General features: G+C 40.5%; 1 protein-coding gene across 1 annotated transcript in view; it reads right to left on the minus strand.

The window, feature by feature from the left end:
- Positions 1 to 4: 4 nt before the first annotated feature.
- Positions 5 to 21,589, minus strand: part of LOC123638769 (putative ankyrin repeat domain-containing protein 19) — a 79,843-nt gene continuing 58,258 nt past the window's right edge. The window contains exons 12-14 of the mRNA XM_045552600.1: positions 5,157 to 5,227; positions 2,375 to 2,407; positions 5 to 40 (exon numbers count right to left, since the gene is read on the minus strand). Of these exons, the coding sequence (XP_045408556.1) occupies positions 5 to 40; positions 2,375 to 2,407; positions 5,157 to 5,227 (140 nt within the window). The remainder of the gene's footprint in view (positions 41 to 2,374; positions 2,408 to 5,156; positions 5,228 to 21,589) is intronic.

The raw sequence follows: 21,589 nt of genomic DNA on the forward strand, positions 1-21,589 counted from the left end.
ATGATTATCCACGTTGAAGATTAAAAATCTTTAGGTACACCTACGATTGTCAAGGGGGACCCAATGTTCCTAGGAAGACAGAAGAATTTGACTGAAATGTCAAATGTACAGGGTTCCTCAGTTTTAGAGATGAATGACTGTACAGGCCAGGTGGAACAACTGTGAATACGAAAGTTCACATAGCTTCCCGGGAACAATATAAAGCGTGCCCTTAGCGGGAGATATTTTTAAAATTAAAAAATCATCGCCCGGAGATGATTTTGTATACTCCTTTGGAAACCATGCCTTCAGCATGTTTCTGTGATAAAAGGTAGTTTATGTGAGCAAGCAATCGACAATTCTGTTTATGTTCACGTGGCATGTGTACATACAGGTGGCCATTAGGTACGGATATTATTGCCACAAGACAGATCAGAGTAACTCCAGAAAGAAATAATCGCTGCATTTATTTCTCTAAGAGGGTTGTGGCTCAAAATTGCTTTTCTGATTTCATCGAAACAGACTGAGAACCTCCTGTATATAACCTCACATTTCAATTTTCGTTAACAAAGATATCCAATCAAAGGCTTATTTATTTCTCTCTCCTTATTCTCCAAAAGATCTAAAACAGCCACCAAGATTATATCAAACAATAAGATAAATTACTTAGGTAACTGATGGAATGACTGAACACTAAGTTGGACACGTTTACCAAGAAACAAAAGAGTCAAAACTACTTTGCATCATGTAGGACACAGATTTTACTAGACTGAAGACATCACTTTACTAAATTGAAAAGAAGTGAGGATTAAATTTTCTTTGCTTCCCACATGGATTCTAATTGATACTCACTAGGTGTACACATATGAGGACTAACATGTGATAATTTGAAACATTCATTTTAATAGAACCATACAGGGTAACTGGGATATCCATCACCTTAAATGATTTTCTTTTCTATATGCTAGCAACATTCAAATTATCCTCTTCTAGCAATTTTAAAATGCCCAGCTGATTAATGTTCACGACAATCATCTCAAACTTTCTTTCAGTCCTTCATTAACATCAGGGATATGTCATTCTGAACAATCTTTTGCACTGACTGCCTCTCGTTTCTTAATTTGCATTTATTTTTATTTTTATTTATTTTTTTTTATTTCAGCTCATCATGGGGGTACATAAGTTCAGGTTATATACATTGTCCATGTCCCGCCCATCCCCCTGAGTCAGAGCCTCAAGCGTGTCCATTCTCCAGACAGTGTGCCTGGCACTCACCATGCAGTCATACCTCCATCCCCTCCCACCCCACCTCCCGGAGTCTTAATTTGCATTGAAAAGCATTTCCATCTAGCACTCTGGGAGGCCCGGGCTGGTGGATCCTCTGAGCTCAGGAGTTCCAGACCAGCCTGAGCAAGAGCAAGACCCCCTCTCTACTAAAAATAGAGAGAAATGAGCAGGACAACTAAAAATATATAGAAAAAAATTAGCCAGGCATATTGGCGCATGCCCGTAGTCCCAGCCACTTGAGAGGCTGAGGCAGGAGGATTGCTTGAGTCCAGGAGTTTGAGGTTGCTGTGAGCTAGGCCGATGCCACGGCACTCTAGCCCGCTGTCTCAAAAAAAATAATAAAAATAAAAATAAAAAGTAAAAGCATTTTCTCCATATTTTTTAATGTGCAGAGATCCTGCTCTCATTTAACTCCACTATTTCTGAGGTGTTTTTATACTAATCTGTCATATTGACGCTCTTACTCAATCATTACGTTTATCTTGCCCTTCGCACATGAATTCTTCCCCTTCATTCATTCCTCCATCCACATATTTGTGGAGCAGCACTTTTGGGTTGCTTTCTAATTCTTTGCTCACACAGTGGCAGCCCTAAGAATTGTTTTCTCCCACCAAAGTTTATAAATCTCAATCCTGTACATCTCTCTCTCTTGTGATTACACTGGTTTCTATGATGACCTTGAGGCCATCCATTTCTTTCTAGGATCTTTGTCAGCATGATGAGGGTCAGGGGGTGGTATGTGAACAAAGCGTGGGGAAAAGAAGGGGTTTTTGTTGTTGTGGGTCCTTAAACTAACTTACCTCTGTGTGACCTTTCTCAGTTGAAGACATCAAGAAAGGTTGCAGACCAGGGCCATGTGTTTCAACGAAACGAGCATGAAAGCCCTGGACTTTGACTGACATCGGGAGGCTTTCAACCACATCTCGATGATGAGAAATACCGTCCTGTAACATGGTTTCCTTTTCTGTTCCCACACCATTATATTTGCCTTTTACTACTGCAAAAATAAAGAGTATATGAAAATATGTGTAATTAGTTAACAAGGAATAACACAATATAGGCAGTCTTGAAATAGCTTACCACTTTTCGTGAGTTGCTGAGAAGTGGCCATTGGCTTCGTCAATCCCGGTTGTGCAACATTCTAGAACGAAAAACAGAAGCCTTAATAAAAATGAGTATCAACACGGGTAACTCAAGTGTAATGTTCACCATTACCAGACGAATCAACACAACGTGCACAGATTGTGGAATAACTTGAATGTAGACCCAACACTCAATTCTGTCATTATTTAACATATATCTTTATGTGGGGAGAGCGTTATGGGAGCTACTACAGATGTCCTCAAAATATTATCCCCCTCATCCCTACTTCATTACTATACAAACACTATGATTCATTTAGTGTATTTTCTTAACCAGAATAACCTAGGACAAAAATTTTCCGACATAGTTGAGAGCATTTCTGAAACAACTAACATTAAGGAACTAACTTACAGTCATCATGTGTTATATTTTTACATCCATCCACGTGATTTATATTTGTATGAATTATCTCTTGCCCATGAATATGTGGGAGTTTAGTTTTTACTAGTACCTTACCTAAAAGGATGGAGATTCAAAGTAGTATAAGACACTTCTATCTTGTTTGACAAAAAGCTACAGAGAAATGATTGTGCCCACTCAGGTCTTTGCAAGAAAGAGAGAAATAAACAGGAATAAAACTCATATGGCACTGATGGATGAAAGAAAGGCACACATAGCTACTACAAAGAAACCTCTAACTAAATACGGAGGCAGAGAGGGAATGAAGAGACAGACACTGAAGAAACGTCTCCTGCAAGGAAAATTTAGGTGGGTGTAAAACCATTTCAAAAGCTGCGGGCACATGGATGAACACACAAACAAAAAGAAGAAACATTTCCACTCAATTATGAACGTAAATCAAGAAAGAAAAGAAAAGACATTCAGCACAATAAGATCTATAACAGAGACTTCTGTTCATAGCACATCCACAATAATACTGACTAACATATATGTGACAGTTACTTTTTGTCTCCACTTTTGTACACTTTAATTTATTGCTATAAAATGAGGCATTCAAGTAGTGAAACATGGTCACATACCACTATCTGAAAGCTGTAAACTTATAAATACAAAAAGAGAAAAATAGAAACAGAAACATTCCATCAGTTTCTCCTAGGAGGGAAAAAAAAAAAAATGGGTAATCAGAATTCTAAACAGTAATGTGCGGCTTGTAATGGTATCATGTCTTAAAGATATCTTCAGAAACCCTCACTAGACAGAGCACAGAGGGGAATACGGGCAGAATGGGTGACTACAGATATCGGGCACCGGACCCTACGAGGAAGAACAGAAAGTCTTAGATGCTAAGGCACACCCCAGGTGTAATTCTAAGGACACAGTGCCAGAACCCACCACAGATCCCACGGGAAGAAGTCGCAGGGCAGAACAGGAAGGAGCAACGGGTTGTGGCAGAGAAGGACCCCGGAGGACCTGGGTGCCCCACGGAAAGGGTAGGTGGGGAGGTTTGTTCTTCCTCCCCTCACATCTCTGGCAGTCTGCAGGCCCCCAAACTGTCAGACAGACCCTCTGTCCTCAGGAGCCCAAGCGCTGCTGCCCTCAGGGAACTGGGAGCTTCTTGAGCACAGAGCACAAGGCTGCTGGCACCTTGGAGGTCGTTCTCCCTCCCCACAGACCACAGCCCACGTGGTGGGCACCATACTGCTTTCGCACCCATTGTGTGCCTCTGTGCTGCTCAGGGAGCTTCAGCCCTTCAGTTTCTCATTTCACTGGAACCGACACAAATGTGCTACACAACCCACTCAGACTGCCGCAGCCAGAGGGCACCAGTGAATCTCGGGGACCTGAGCGATCTCACAGCTGGCACATTCTGGGCAGGCTGCCTACATGTGAGAGGACAGCACCGAATCCCTGAAGGGCTCCTTGAGACACAGGTGTCAAGAATGACAGGTCTCATTCTTTTAGACCCTTCTCATCTTGCTCCTCCCTCCCCCTTCTGTCCACCGCTGCTGGCAGAGCCCTGGCAGTTCCTGCAGATTTCATGCCTAGTGTAATCAGTGACATAACCAGGATGCTAACATGTCACCTGACTTCTCCTCCGTCCAGGTACCACTGTGCAGCAGCTGCTTCTATCTAAGAGGTCAGGCCCTTCCAAGCTCTTTCCACAGCTGTCCCCTTACTATACATCGTCACTAGTTCCTACCTACCCTTGTAAAAGCCCAGCAGCCACAAATATATTTAGCGCATTTTGTTTTTGAAAACAAATTCTACTCATCAAAATATCACTAAATAGAATTGCTGTTATTAAACTCTCACGTATTTACTATTCCCCATACTTTTCCCTCTCCTGTTTCCTCAACATCTTGACTTGACTATCCAACCTTTTAAAATCTTCAGGTTTCAGGCACTCTCTTTGTTACTTCCAGCTTCCAAAACATCCTACTCCAAACTCTTTCTCTTTGAATGTCATTGGACCTTTCACACGTTCACATGTACCATGCAATTTTACATTTGGTCACGGCTTGACCCAGAAGAATTCTTTAGCTTGTAGGACAACATACTTGAAAGCCCAAATTGATTCTTTCCCACTTCTAAGCCTTATTTCTTAACCTACAGTATGATGGCCTCTTAAAAAAATGCAGCAAACTAGCAGAATTATACTGTACAGCTGTAATGTCCTTAGCACACCATTATTTTCTGACGTATAAGCTGAAAAGTGTAAGACGATCAGCCCTTATATGCAAATGCAGAGGTCAGAGTGTGACATCACACCACCCCTTCTTGGATTTTAACATCACTCAGGGCTTAGATTTTAACAGCATAACAACAGCAACAACAAAACACAGTACCTCAGAATCCGAATCCGCAGGTGACGACGCTTCCTCTTCCTTTGGTCTAGATGTTAACAAGGACCTCTTAGCTATAAAATGTCATTCACAGAGTCATTTACGAGAACATGTCTGACTTTATATTTCAAATACCTATACAAGTCTACTGCCATTCTTTTTTATTTAGATGAAATAAAATTAATAGCAAAAAATTTTTTCAGAATCGATGCAGATTAAAAGAACAAAAGGTAGGCCGTATGAAGGAAAACAGGAAAAGAAAAATAATTACAGGAAACGATTGTTACATTTGAAGCCACATATGCCTTTACGTAACTGGTGCCTTTACGACAGTATTTACGCATGGAGAAATCTCAGAGATATTCACTGATTTACCGCTTCCGCTATTTTCACGTGTTACAGTAAAAGTGACATTACATTTTGCTCTCGTGGAGCATTTTCAATAATACTCATACCATTTTCCTCTCTTAAAGCTGCTGGCTTTGTTGTCTCCTCCTGTGAAAAAGAAAAAAAAAAAGAAATGCACTTCAGAACGCATTGAATTTATTCTCTCACTCACCCACTCACTCAGTCAGATGATACACAGTCACTGTGTCTGCAAATCATGGGCAATATTCTGGGACAAAGCGGAACATATAAATAGAAGGCAGATTCTGCCTGATATTCAAGTGGGACTTGAGATGTCTGGAAACAAATAGGAAGACAAATGGGTAAGTCACTAAGTCACCAGTTTGACAAATGGACTGAACAAAGTCTAGTGAGGGTACAAAGGAGAGAACAGTCCGTTCTACCTGGGAAACTCCAGAAACGCTACAAAGAGAGGAATGGATTTTGAAAGACACACAAAATACAGACCGAAGGTGTGAAGAATTTCTTGACATGTGGGATCAGCACAAGGATAAGGAAGCAACCAAGCAAATAGAGGAAGCAAAATAATGTGGTGAAACTGCAAAACAGCTACAGGAAGCGGGATGGAGAGGGAAAACGGGAGAATCAGTCTGAACCACACCAGTCACGTGCCATCCTAGGACATCAGCTGTCCCCTTCATGGAATGAGGATCCCCTCAATGAGGAGATGACTTACATCTTCACAAATAAATTTTAGAAAGGTCATCCAGGCAGCAATGGAAAGCTAAATGAACTTACCAAGTGGGGGTGGGGTGGCGGGAATCCAGAAAACAGTCTTCCAACATCATAAGGCAGAGAGTGAGTAAGCATAATAAGATAGGAAAAATGGTGAGCAGGGAGAAGATACAGAACTTGGTGAATGACAGAATTGGTGACTGGGGGGAGGACTGAAGAGCTGGACTGTTCCTGCTTGAGTCTTTCACTGCTATTTATTCAGGGTGGTTTACTGGGGTGAAGAAGCCAGATGTCGGAGTATATTACGGACAGTCAGGAAGACTCAGACAAGGGTGAGGGACAGCTTCACCTGGCAATGCGTCAAAGTTGAGGCACCTAGTGGACGTGATGCACAACACAGAGCTGGGTCAACACATTGGGCATAGGATTCGGTAAGCTTACTCAGGAAAACTATCTGGAGTTAGAAGGTAAATATTTGAAAACCATACAAAAGTGGTAGAATTCAATAAGGCAAACATAGAAAGAACTTGCTAATTCTAGAAGGATAAGGAGAGGAGGGAAATAAGAGACGGGATGCAATTTTTCAATTACATAACTCAGTGTCTGATTCAAGGATATGAAATATACTTTTATTTATATACGCAAATATTTACTTCCAGAAAATTGCTGGCATATGCACGTTTAAATGAAATGAAATGAAATGGCTGAATTCTGCAGCACTGATTCAAAATGCCAGTTCAAGAGGATTCCTTTGTAAAAATTTATCTGATGAGTGTTAAACTGTAGAAGACCTCCTTCTCCATTTGTGTGATTACAGAATTAGGAGGCATCTTTAAATGCTACTATAATGTAAAAAGGAAACATAATACTCATTGTTGAATTTCATGTGCTTTTCCTTCTTCCCTGGTAAAGGACATACTAACAGCTCTGATTTCTGCTTTATGCCAGATCGCGTAGCAGTTAAGAGTGGGAAAGAGCATCTAGTATGAAGAAAAGTAAAGCCATGATTATCCACGTTGAAGATTAAAAATCTTCAGGTACACCTACGATTGTCAAGGGGGACCCAATGTTCCTAGGAAGACAGAAGAATTTGACTGAAATGTCAAATGTACAGGGTTCCTCAGTTTTAGAGATGAATGACTGTACAGGCCAGGTGGAACAACTGTGAATACGAAAGTTCACATAGCTTCCCGGGAACAATATAAAGCGTGCCCTTAGCGGGAGATATTTTCAAAATTAAAAAATTCATCGCCTGGAGATGATTTTGCATACTCCTTTGGAAACCATGCCTTCAGCATGTTTCTGTGATAAAAGGTAGTTTATGTGAGCAAGCAATCGACAATTTTGTTTACGTTCACGTGGCATGTGTACATACAGGTGGCCATTAGGTACTGATATTATTGCCACAAGATAAATCAGAGTAACTCCAGAAAGAAATAATCGCTGCATTTATTTCTCTAAGAGGGTTGTGGCTCAAAATTGCTTTTCTGATTTCATCGAAACAGATTGAGAACCTCCTGTATATAACCTCACATTTCAATTTTCGTTAACAAAGATATCCAATCAAAGGCTTATTTATTTCTCTCTCCTTATTCTCCAAAAGATCTAAAACAGCCACCAAGATTATATCAAACAATAAGATAAATTACTTAGGTAACTGATGGAATGACTGAACACTAAGTTGGACACGTTTACCAAGAAACAAAAGAGTCAAAACTACTTTGCATCATGTAGGACACAGATTTTACTAGATTGAAGACAAGACATCACTTTACTAAATTGAAAAGAAGTGAGGATTAAATTTTCTTTACTTCCCACATGGATTCTAACTGATGCTCACTAGGTGTACACATATGAGGACTAACACGTGATAATTTGAAACATTCATTTTAATAGAACCATACAGGGTAACTGGGATATCCATCACCTTAAATGATTCTCTTTTCTATATGCTAGCAACATTCAAATTATCCTCTTCTAGCAATTTTAAAATGCCCAGCTGATTAATGTTCACGACAATCATCTCAAACTTTCTTTCAGTCCTTCATTAACATGAGGGATATGTCATTCTGAAGAATCTTTTGCACTGACTGCCTCTCGTTTCTTAATTTGCATTTATTTTTATTTTTATTTATTTTTTTTTATTTCAGCTCATCATGGGGGTACATAAGTTCAGGTTATATACATTGTCCATGTCCCGCCCATCCCCCTGAGTCAGAGCCTCAAGCGTGTCCATTCTCCAGACAGTGTGCCTGGCACTCACCATGCAGTCATACCTCCATCCCCTCCCACCCCACCTCCCGGAGTCTTAATTTGCATTGAAAAGCATTTCCATCTAGCACTCTGGGAGGCCCGGGCTGGTGGATCCTCTGAGCTCAGGAGTTCCAGACCAGCCTGAGCAAGAGCAAGACCCCCTCTCTACTAAAAATAGAGAGAAATGAGCAGGACAACTAAAAATATATAGAAAAAAATTAGCCAGGCATATTGGCGCATGCCTGTAGTCCCAGCCACTTGAGAGGCTGAGGTAGGAGGATTGCTTGAGTCCAGGAGTTTGAGGTTGCTGTGAGCTAGGCCGATGCCACGGCACTCTAGCCCGCTGTCTCAAAAAAAATAATAAAAATAAAAATAAAAAGTAAAAGCATTTTCTCCATATTTTTTAATGTGCAGAGATCCTGCTCTCATTTAACTCCACTATTTCTGAGGTGTTTTTATACTAATCTGTCATATTGACGCTCTTACTCAATCATTACGTTTATCTTGCCCTTCGCACATGAATTCTTCCCCTTCATTCATTCCTCCATCCACATATTTGTGGAGCAGCACTTTTGGATTGCTTTCTAATTCTTTGCTCACACAGTGGCAGCCCTAAGAATTGTTTTCTCCCACCAAAGTTTATAAATCTCAATCCTGTACATCTCTCTCTCTTGTGATTACACTGGTTTCTATGATGACCTTGAGGCCATCCATTTCTTTCTAGGATCCTTGTCAGCATGATGAGGGTCAGGGGGTGGTATGTGAACAAAGCGTGGGGAAAAGAAGGGGTTTTTGTTGTTGTGGGTCCTTAAACTAACTTACCTCTGTGTGACCTTCCTCAGTTGAAGACATCAAGAAAGGTTGCAGACCAGGGCAATGTGTTGCCACGAAACGAGCATGAAAGCCCTGGACTTTGACTGACGTCGGAAGGCTTTCAAACACATCTCGATGATGAGAAATACCGTCCTGTAACATGGTTTCCTTTTCTGTTCCCACACCATTATATTTGCCTTTTACTATTGCAAAAATAAAGAGTATATGAAAATATGTGTAATTAGTTAACAAGGAATAACACAATATAGGCAGTCTTGAAATAGCTTACCACTTTTCGTGAGTTGCTGAGAAGTGGCCATTGGCTTCGTCAATCCCGGTTGTGCAACATTCTAGAACGAAAAACAGAAGCCTTAATAAAAATGAGTATCAACACGGGTAACTCAAGTGTAATGTTCACCATTACCAGACGAATCAACACAACGTGCACAGATTGTGGAATAACTTGAATGTAGACCCAACACTCAATTCTGTCATTATTTAACATATATCTTTATGTGGGGAGAGCGTTATGGGAGCTAATACAGATGTCCTCAAAATATTATCCCCCTCATCCCTACTTCATTACTATAGAAACACTATGATTCATTTAGAGTATTTTCTTAACCAGAATAAACTAGGACAAAAATTTTCCGACATAGTTGAGAGCATTTCTGAAACAACTAACATTAAGGAACTAACTTACAGTCATCATGTGTTATATTTTTACATCCATCCACGTGATTTATATTTGTATGAATTATCTCTTGCCCATGAATATGTGGGAGTTTAGTTTTTACTAGTACCTTACCTAAAAGGATGGAGATTCAAAGTAGTATAAGACACTTCTATCTTGTTTGACAAAAAGCTACAGAGAAATGATTGTGCCCACTCAGGTCTTTGCAAGAAAGAGAGAAATAAACAGGAATAAAACTCATATGACACTGATGGATGAAAGAAAGGCACACATAGCTACTACAAAGAAACCTGTAACTAAATATGGAGGCAGAGAGGGAATGAAGAGACAGACACTGAAGAAACGTCTCCTGCAAGGAAAATTTAGGTGGGTGTAAAACCATTTCAAAAGCTGCGGGCACATGGATGAACACACAAACAAAAAGAAGAAACATTTCCACTCAATTATGAACGTAAATCAAGAAAGAAAAGAAAAGACATTCAGCACAATAAGATCTATAACAGAGACTTCTGTTCATAGCACATCCACAATAATACTGACTAACATATATGTGACAGTTACTTTTTGTCTTCACTTTTGTACACTTTAATTTATTGCTATAAAATGAGGCATTCCAGTAGTGAAACATGGTCACATACCACTATCTCAAAGCTGTACACTTATAAATACAAAAAGAGAAAAATAGAAACAGAAACATTCCATCAGTTTCTCCTAGGAGGGAAAAAAAAAAAAATGGGTAATCAGAATTCTAAACAGTAATGTGCGGCTTGTAATGATATCATGTCTTAAAGATACCTTCAGAAACCCTCACTAGAAAGAGCACAGAGGGGAATATGGGCAGAATGGGTGACTACAGATATCGGGCACCGGATCCTACGAGGAAGAACAGAAAGTCTCAGATGGTAAGGCACACCCCAGGTGTAATTCTAAGGACACAGTGCCAGAACCAACCACAGATCTCACGGGAAGAAGACGCAGGGCAGAACAGGAAGGAGCAACGGGTTGTGGCAGAGAGAGACCCCGGAGGACCTGGGAGCCCCACGGAAAGGGTAGGTGGGGAGGTTTGTTCTTCCTCCCCTCACACCTCTGGCAGTCTGCAGGCCCCCAAACTGTCAGACAGCCCCTCTGTCCTCAGGAGCCCAAGCGCTGCTGCCCTCAGAGAACTGGGAGCTTCTTGAGCACAGAGCATAAGGCCGCTGGCACCCTGGAGGTCGTTCTCCCTCCCCACAGACCACAGCCAACGTGGTGGGCACCATACTGTTTTCGCACCCATTGTGTGCCTCTGTGCTGCCCAGGGAGCTTCAGCCCTTCAGTTTCTCATTTCACTGGAACCGACACAAATGTGCTACACAACCCACTCAGACTGCAGCAGCCAGAGGGCACCAGTGAATCTCGGGGACCTGAGCGGTCTCACAGCTGGCACATTCTGGGCAGGCTGCCTACATGTGAGAGGACAGCACCGAATCCCAGAAAGGATCCTTGAGACACAGGTGTCAAGAATGACAGGTCTCATTCTTTTAGACCCTTCTCATCTTGCTCCTCCCTCCCCCTTCTTTCCACCACTGCTGGCCCAGCCCTGGCAGTTCCTGCAGATTTCATGCCTAGTGTAATCAGTGACATAACCAGGATGCTACCATGTCACCTGACTTCTCCTCCGTCCAGGTACCACTGTGCAGCAGCTGCTTCTACCTAAGAGGTCAGGCCCTTCCAAGCTCTTTCCACAGCTGTCCCCTTAGTATATGTCATCACTAGTTCCTACCTACCCTTGTAAAAGCACAGCAGCCACAAATATATTTAGCGCATTTTGTTTTTGAAAACAAATTCTACTCATCAAAATATCACTAAATAGAATTGCTGTTATTAAACTCTCACGTATTTACTATTCCCCATACTTTTCCATCTCCTGTTTCCTCAATATCCTGACTTGACTATCCAACGTTTTAAAATCTTCAGGTTTCAGGCACTATCTTTGTTACTTCCAGCTTCCAAAACATTCTACTCCAAACTTTTTCTCTTTGAATGGCATTGGACCTTTCACACGTTCACATGTACCATGCAATTTTACATTTGGCCACGGCTTGACCCGGAAGAATTCTTTAGCTTGTAGGTCAACATACTTCAAAGCCCAAATTGATTCTTTCCCACTTCTAAGCCTTATTTTTTACCCTACAGTATGATGGCCTCTTAAAAAAATGCAGCAAACTAGCAGAATTATACTGTACAGCTGTAATGTCCTTAGCACATTATTATTTACTGACCTATAAGCTGAAAACTGTAAGACGAACAGCCCTTATATGAAAATGCAGAGGTCAGACTGTCACATCACACCACCCCTTCTTGGATTTTAACTTCACTCAATGCTTAGATTTTAACAGCATAACAACAACAACAACAAAACACAGTACCTCCGAATCCGAATCCCAAGGTGACGACGCTTCCTCTTCCTTCGGTCCAGATGTTAACAAGGACATCTTAGCTGTAAAATGTCATTCACAGAGTCATTTATGAGAACATGTGTCACTGTATAATTCAAATACCTACACAAGTCTACTGCCATTCACTTTTATTCAGATGAAATAAAATTAATAGCAAAAAATTATTTCAGAATTGGTGCAGATTAAAAGAATAAAAGGTAGGCCGTATGAAGGAAAACAGGAAAAGAAAAATAATTCCAGGCAATGGTTGTTACATTTGAAACCACATACGTTAACTGGTGCCTTTACAACAGTATTTACGCATGGAAAAATCTCAGAGATAGTCACTGATTTACCGCTTCTGCTATTTTCACGCGTTACAGTAAAACTGACATTACATTTTTGCTCTCGTGGAGCATTTTCAATAATACTCATACCATTTTCCTCTCTTAAACCTGCTGGCTTTGTTGTCTCCTCCTGTAAAAAAAAAAAAAAAAGAAATGCACTTCAGAACACATTGAATTTATTCTCTCACTCACCCACTCATTCAGTCAGATAATACACAGTCACTGTGTCTGCCAAATCATGGGTAATATTCTGGGACAAAGGGGAACATATAAATAGAAGGCAGATTCTGCCTGATATTCAAGCGGGACTTGAGATGTATGGAAGCAAATAAGCAAACAAATGGGTAAGTCACTAAGTCACCAGTTCGACAAATGGACTGAACAAAGTCCAGTGAGGGCACAAAGGACAGAACAGTCCGTTCTAACTGGGAAACTCCAGAAACGCTACAAAGAGAGGAATGGATTTTGAAAGGCACACAAAATACAGACTAAAGGTGTGAAGAATTTCTTGACATGTGGGATCAGCACAAGGATAAGGAAGCAACCAAGTAAATAGGGGAAGGAAAATAATGTGGTAAAACTTCAAAACAGCTAAAGGAAGTGGCATGGAGAGGGAAAACGGGAGAATCAGTCATGGAATGAGGATCCCCTCAATGAGGAGATGACTTACATCTTCACAAATATATTTTAGAAAGGTCACCCAGGCAGCAATGGAAAGCTAAATGAACTTACCAAGTGGGGGTGGGGGGCAGGAGTCCAGAAAACAGTCTTCCAACATCGTAAGTCAGAGAGTGAGTAAGCATAATAAGATAGGAAAAATGGTGAGCAGGTAGAAGATACAGAACTTGGTGAATGACAGAATTGGTGACTGGGGGGAGGACTGGAGAGCTGATTGCTCCTGCTTGAGTCTTTCACTGCTATTTCTTTGGGGTTGTTTCCTGGGGTGAACAAGCCAGATGTCGGAGTATATTATGGACAGTCAGGAAGCCTTACACAAGGGTCAAGGACTTCTTCACTTGGCAATGCGTCAAAGTTGAGACACCAAGTGGATGTGATGCACAACACAGAGCTGGGTAAACACATTGGGCATAGGATTTGGTAAGTTTACTCGGGAAAATTATCTGGAGTTATGAAGGTAAATATTTGAAAACCATACAAAAGTGGTAGAATTCAATAAGGCAAACATAGAAAGAACTCGCTAATTCTAGAAGGATAAGGAGAGGAGGGAAATAAAAGACGGGATGCAATTTTTCTATTACATAACTCAGTGTCTGATTGAAGGATATAAAATATACTTTTATTTATATACACAAATATTTACTTCCAGAAAATTGCCGGGATATGCATGTTTAAATGAAATGAAATGAAACAGCTGAATTCTACAACACTGATTCAAAATGTCAGTTCAACAGGATTCCTTTGTAAAAATTTATCTGATGAGTGTTAAACTGTAGAAGACCTCCTTCTCCATTTGTGTGATTACAGAATTAGGAGGCATCTTTAAATGCTACTATAAGGTAAAAAGGAAACATAATACTCTATGTTGAATTTCACGTGCTTTTCCTTCTGCCCCGGTAAAGGACATACTAATAGCTCTAATTTCCCCTTTATACTAGATAGGGTAGCAGTTAACAGTCGGAGAGAGCATCTAGTATGAAGAAAGTAAAGCCATGATTGTCCACATTGAAGATTAAAAATCTTCAGGTACACCTACGATCGTCAAGGGGGACCCAATGTTCCTAGGAAGACAGAAGAATTTGACTGAAATGTCAAATGTACAGGGTTCCTCAGTTTTAGAGATGAATGACTGTACAGGCCAGGTGGAACAACTGTGAATACGAAAGTTCACAGAGCTTCCCGGGAACAATATAAAGCGTGCCCTTAGCGGGAGATATTTTTAAAATTAAAAAATCATCGCCCAGAGATGATTTTGTATACTCCTTTGGAAACCATGCCTTCAGCATGTTTCTGTGATAAAAGGTAGTTTATGTGAGCAAGCAATCGACAATTTTGTTTACGTTGACGTGGCATGTGTACATACAGGTGGCCACTAGGTACCGATACTATTGCCACAAGATAAATCAGAGTAACTCCAGAAAGAAATAATCGCTGCATTCATTTCTCTAAGAGGGCTGTGGCTCAAAATTGCTTTTCTGATTTCATCCAAACAGATTGAGAACCTCCTGTATATAACCTGACATTTCAATTTTCGTTAACAAAGATATCCAATCAAAGGCTTATCTATTTCTCTCTCCTTATTCTCCAAAAGATCTAAAACAGCTACCAAGATTATATCAAACAATAACAGATATTACTCAGATAAGTATCGAGAGACCAAACACTAACTGAGAAACCTTAAACAAGAAACAGAAGAGTCAAAACTTAATAATTCATTAATAAAATCTGACAAGCCTGAAAGAGATAGCACTTTACATGATCTATGACACAGGTTTTACTTGACCCTCAGTTCTCTGATTTGTTCCCCTACATCTTCTCATGGGGAGAGGATTGTGAGAGCTCATACAGACATCTTCCAAATATCACTCCCCTTACTGCTAATGCATTATTATGAAAGCGTTATGATATCCATTAGATTATTTTCATAACAAGAATAACCTACGACAAACATTTCCCGAGGTAGTCTGAGCATTTCTGAAATAAGTACCATTAAGTAACTTACATTAATTTTGTGTTATATTTTGCAATGCGTTCACATGATTTATACTTCTGTGAATTATCTCTTGTCTGGGAATACGTGGGAGTTTAGATTTTAGTAGTACCTTATGAACAAGGGTCGACATTGCAAAAACTTCAAGTCGCTGCTATCGTGGTTTGTCAAAAAGCTAAAGATAAATGATTGTACCCACTCAGGGCTTTGCAAGAAAGGGAGAAATACACAGGAATAAAACCTCTTGGGCAATGATGGATGAATGAAAGGCACACATAGCTACTACACACAAAGGTGTAACTGAATATGGGGTCAGAGAGGGAATGAACGGACAGAGACTGAAGAAACGTCTTCTGCAAGAAAAATCTAGGTGGATGTAAAACCATTTCAAAAGGTGGGGGAGCACGGACGAACACCAGAAACAAAAAGAAGAGATATTCCCAGTCTATGAGCTCTGAACATAAATCAAGGAAGAAAAGAAAAAACATTCGGAGCAGAAAGATATATTAACAGACATTTGTGTTCGTAGCACATCCCTAATAATGAAGTCTTTCCCTTGACAGTTGCTTTTTGTGTCTACTTCTATAGACTTTGATTTTATTGCTGTAAAACGAGACATTCAGGAAGTGAAAAATCTTCACCTACCACTACCTGAAAGCTGAGAAAGAAAAACAAAAACAAAACTGTGCCATCAATTTCCACCTTGAGGAAAAATGGGGAATCAGAATTCTAAAAAGTAATGTGCAGCTTGTAATGATATCATGTCTTAAAGGTATCTTCAGAAACCCTCACTAGAAAGAACACAGAGGGGAATACAGGCAGAATGGCTGACTACAGATATCGGGCACCGGATCCTATGAGGAAGAACAGAAAGTCTCAGATGGTAAGGCACACCCCAGGTGTAATTCTAAGGACACAGTGCCAGAACCCACCACAGATCCCACGGGAAGAACTCGCAGGGCAGAACAGGAAGGAGCAACGTTCTGGCAGAGAGAGACCCCGGACGACCTCGGAGCCCCAGGGAAACGGTAGGTGGGGAGGTTTGTTTTTCCTCCCCTCACACCTCTGGCACTCTGCAGGCCCCCAAACTGTCAGACAGCCCCTCTGTCCTCAGGAGCCCAAGCGCTTCTGCCCTCGGGGAACTGGGAGCTTCTTGAGCACAGAGCACAAGGGTGCTGGCACCCTGGAGGTCGTTCTCCCTCCCCACAGACCACAGCCCACGTGGTGGGCACCATACTGCTTTCGCACCCATTGTGTGTCTCTGTGCTGCCCAGGGAGCTTCAGCCCTTTAGTTTCTCATTTCACTGGAACCGACACAAATGTGCTACACAACCCACTCAGACTGCAGCAGCCAGAGGGCACCAGTGAATCTCGGGGACCTGAGCGGTCTCACAGCTGGCACATTCTGGGCAGGCTGCCTACATGTGAGAGGACAGCACCGAATCCCAGAAGGGCTCCTTGCGACACAGGTGTCAAGAATGACAGGTCTCATTCTTTTAGACCCTTCTCATCTTGCTCCTCCCTCCCTCTTCTGTCCACCGCTGCTGGCACAGCCCTGGCAGTTCCTGCAGATTTCATGCCTCGTGTAATCAGTGACATAACTGGGATGCTAACATGTCACCTGACTTCTCCTCCGTCCAGGTACCACTGTGCAGCAGCTGCTTCTATCTAAGAGGTCAGGCCCTTCCAAGCTCTTTCCACAGTTGTTCCCTTACTATAAGTCATCAGTAGTTCCTACCTACCCTTTTAAAAAGCACAGCAGCTACAAATATATTTAGTGCATTTTGTTTTTGAAAACAAATTCTACTCATCAAAATATCACTAATTAGAATTGTTGTTATTATACTCTCACGTATTTACTATTCCCCACACTTTTCCATCTCCTGTTTCCTCAATACTCGACTTGACTATCCAACATTTTAAAATCTTCAGGTTTCAGGCACTCTCTTTTTTAATTCCAGCTTCCAAAACATTCTACTCCAAACTCTTTCTCTTTGAATGTCATTAGACCTTTCACACGTTCCCATGTACCATGCAATTTTACTTTTGGCCACGGCTTGACCCGGAAGAAATCTTTAGCTTGTAGGTCAACATACTTGAAAGCCCAAATTGATTCTTTCCCACTTCTAAGCCTTATTTTGTACCCTACAGTATGATGGCCTCTTAAAAAAAATGCAGCAAACTAGAAGAATTATACTGTACAGCTGTAATGTACTTAGCACACCATTATTTTCTGAATTATAAGCTGAAACTTGTAAGACGATCAGCCCTTATATGCCAATGGAGAGGTCAGACTGTGACATCACACCACCCCTTCTTTGATTTTAACATCACTCAGTGCTTAGGTTTTAACCCCATAACACCACTGCCACCACACAGTACCTCCGAATCCGAATCCCAAGGTGACGACTCTTCCTCTTCCTTTCGTCCAGATGTTAACAAGGACATCTTAGCTATAAAATGTCATTCACAGAGTCATTTATGAGAACATGTCTGACTGTATATTTCAAACACCTATACAAGTCTACTGCCATTCATTTTTATTTAGATGAAATAAAATTAATAGCAGAAAATTATTTCAGAATTGATGCAGATTAAAAGAACAAAAGGTAGGCCGTATGAAGGAAAACAGGAAAAGAAAAATAATTCCAGGCAATGGTTGTTACATTTCAAACCACATACGTTAACTGGTGCCTTTACAACAGTATTTACACACGGAAAAATCTCAGAGATAGTCACTGATTTATCGCTTCTGCTATTTTCACGTGTTACAGTAAAAGTGACATTATTTTTTTGCTCTCGTGGAGCATTTTCAATAATACTCATACCATTTTCCTCTCTTAAACCTGCTGGCTTTGTTGTCTCCTCCTGTAAAAAAAAGAAAGAAAAAGAAATGCACTTCAGAACACATTGAATTTATACACTCACTCACCCACTCACTCAGTGAGATAATACACAGTCACTGTGTCTTCCAAATCATGGGCAATATTGTGGGACAACGCGGAACATATAAATATAAGGCAGATTCTGCCTGATATACAAGCGGGATTTGAGATGTATGGAAACAAATAGGAAGACAAATGGGTAAGTCACTAAGTCACCAGTTCGACAAATGGACTGAACAAAGTCTAGTGAGGGCACAAAGGAGAGAACAGTCCGTTCTAACTGGGAAACTCCAGAAACGCTACAAAGAGAGGACTGGATATTGAAAGGCACACAAAATACAGACCCAAGGTGTGAAGAATTTCTTGAAATGTGGGATCAGCACAAGGATAAGGAAGCAACCAGGCAAATAGGCGAAGCAAAATAATGTGGTAAAACTGCAAAACAGCTACAAGAAGCGGGATGGAGAGGGAAAATGGGAGAATCAGTCATGGAATGAGGATCCCCTCAATGAGGAGATGACTTACATCTTCACAACTATATTTTAGAAAGGTCACCCAGGCAGCAATGGAAAGCTAAATGAAATTACCAAGTGGGGGTGGGGGGCGGGAATATCCAGAAAACAGTTTTCCAACATCTTAAGTCAGACAGTGAGTAAGCATAATAAGATACGAAAAATGGTGAGCAGTGAGAAGATACAGAACTTGGTGAATGACAGAATTGGCGACTGGGGGGAGCACTGGAGAGCTGATTGTTCCTGCTTGAGTCTTTCACTGCTATTTATTCGGGGTTGTTTACTGGGGTGAAGAAGCCATATATCGGAGTATATTACGGACAGTCAGGAAGCCTCAGACAAGGGTCAAGGACAGCTTCACTTGGCAATGCGTCAAAGTTGAGGCACCCAGTGGACGTGATGCACAACACAGAGCTGGGTAAACACATTGGGCATAGGATTCGGTAAGCTTACTCGGGAAAATTATCTGGAGTTATGAAGGTAAATATTTGAAAACCATACAAAAGTGGTAGAATTCAATAAGGCAAACATAGAAAGAACTCGCTAATTCTAGAAGGATAAGGAGAGGAGGGAAATAAGAGATGGGATGCAATTTTTCTATTACATCACTCAGTGTCTGATTCAAGGATATAAAATATACTTTTATTTATATACGCAAATATTTACTTCTAGAAAATTCCCGGGATAAGCATGTTTAAATGAAATGAAATGAAATGGCTGAATTCTACAACACTGATTCAAAACGCCAGTTCAAGAGGATTCCTTTGTAAAAATTTATCTGATGAGTGTTAAACTGTAGAAGACCTCCTTCTCCATTTGTGTGATTACAGAATTAGGAGGCATCTTTAAATGCTACTATAAGGTAAAAAGGAAACATAATACTCTATGTTGAATTTCACGTGCTTTTCCTTCTGCCCCGGTAAAGGACATACTAATAGCTCTAATTTCCCCTTTTTGCCAGATAGGGTAGTAGTTAAGAGTCGGAGAGAGCATCTAGTATGAAGAAAGTAAAGCCATGATTATCCACGTTGAAGATTAAAAATCTTCAGGTACACCTACGATCGTCAAGGGGGACCCAATGTTCCTAGGAAGACAGAAGAATTTGACTGAAATGTCAAATGTACAGGGTTCCTCAGTTTTAGAGATGAATGACTGTACAGGCCAGGTGGAACAACTGTGAATACGAAAGTTCACAGAGCTTCCCGGGAACAATATAAAGCGTGCCCTTAGCGGGAGATATTTTTAAAATTAAAAAATCATCGCCCAGAGATGATTTTGTATACTCCTTTGGAAACCATGCCTTCAGCATGTTTCTGTGATAAAAGGTAGTTTATGTGAGCAAGCAATCGACAATTTTGTTTACGTTGACGTGGCATGTGTACATACAGGTGGCCACTAGGTACCGATACTATTGCCACAAGATAAATCAGAGTAACTCCAGAAAGAAATAATCGCTGCATTCATTTCTCTAAGAGGGCTGTGGCTCAAAATTGCTTTTCTGATTTCATCCAAACAGATTGAGAACCTCCTGTATATAACCTGACATTTCAATTTTCGTTAACAAAGATATCCAATCAAAGGCTTATCTATTTCTCTCTCCTTATTCTCCAAAAGATCTAAAACAGCTACCAAGATTATATCAAACAATAACAGATATTACTCAGATAAGTATCGAGAGACCAAACACTAACTGAGAAACCTTAAACAAGAAACAGAAGAGTCAAAACTTAATAATTCATTAATAAAATCTGACAAGCCTGAAAGAGATAGCACTTTACATGATCTATGACACAGGTTTTACTTGACCCTCAGTTCTCTGATTTGTTCCCCTACATCTTCTCATGGGGAGAGGATTGTGAGAGCTCATACAGACATCTTCCAAATATCACTCCCCTTACTGCTAATGCATTATTATGAAAGCGTTATGATATCCATTAGATTATTTTCATAACAAGAATAACCTACGACAAACATTTCCCGAGGTAGTCTGAGCATTTCTGAAATAAGTACCATTAAGTAACTTACATTAATTTTGTGTTATATTTTGCAATGCGTTCACATGATTTATACTTCTGTGAATTATCTCTTGTCTGGGAATACGTGGGAGTTTAGATTTTAGTAGTACCTTATGAACAAGGGTCGACATTGCAAAAACTTCAAGTCGCTGCTATCGTGGTTTGTCAAAAAGCTAAAGATAAATGATTGTACCCACTCAGGGCTTTGCAAGAAAGGGAGAAATACACAGGAATAAAACCTCTTGGGCAATGATGGATGAATGAAAGGCACACATAGCTACTACACACAAAGGTGTAACTGAATATGGGGTCAGAGAGGGAATGAACGGACAGAGACTGAAGAAACGTCTTCTGCAAGAAAAATCTAGGTGGATGTAAAACCATTTCAAAAGGTGGGGGAGCACGGACGAACACCAGAAACAAAAAGAAGAGATATTCCCAGTCTATGAGCTCTGAACATAAATCAAGGAAGAAAAGAAAAAACATTCGGAGCAGAAAGATATATTAACAGACATTTGTGTTCGTAGCACATCCCTAATAATGAAGTCTTTCCCTTGACAGTTGCTTTTTGTGTCTACTTCTATAGACTTTGATTTTATTGCTGTAAAACGAGATATTCAGGAAGTGAAAAATCTTCACCTACCACTACCTGAAAGCTGAGAAAGAAAAACAAAAACAAAACTGTGCCATCAATTTCCACCTTGAGGAAAAATGGGGAATCAGAATTCTAAAAAGTAACGTGCAGCTTGTAA

The sequence above is a fragment of the Lemur catta genome, chromosome 5, assembly GCF_020740605.2.
Source record: "Lemur catta isolate mLemCat1 chromosome 5, mLemCat1.pri, whole genome shotgun sequence".
Lineage (NCBI taxonomy): Eukaryota > Metazoa > Chordata > Mammalia > Primates > Lemuridae > Lemur > Lemur catta.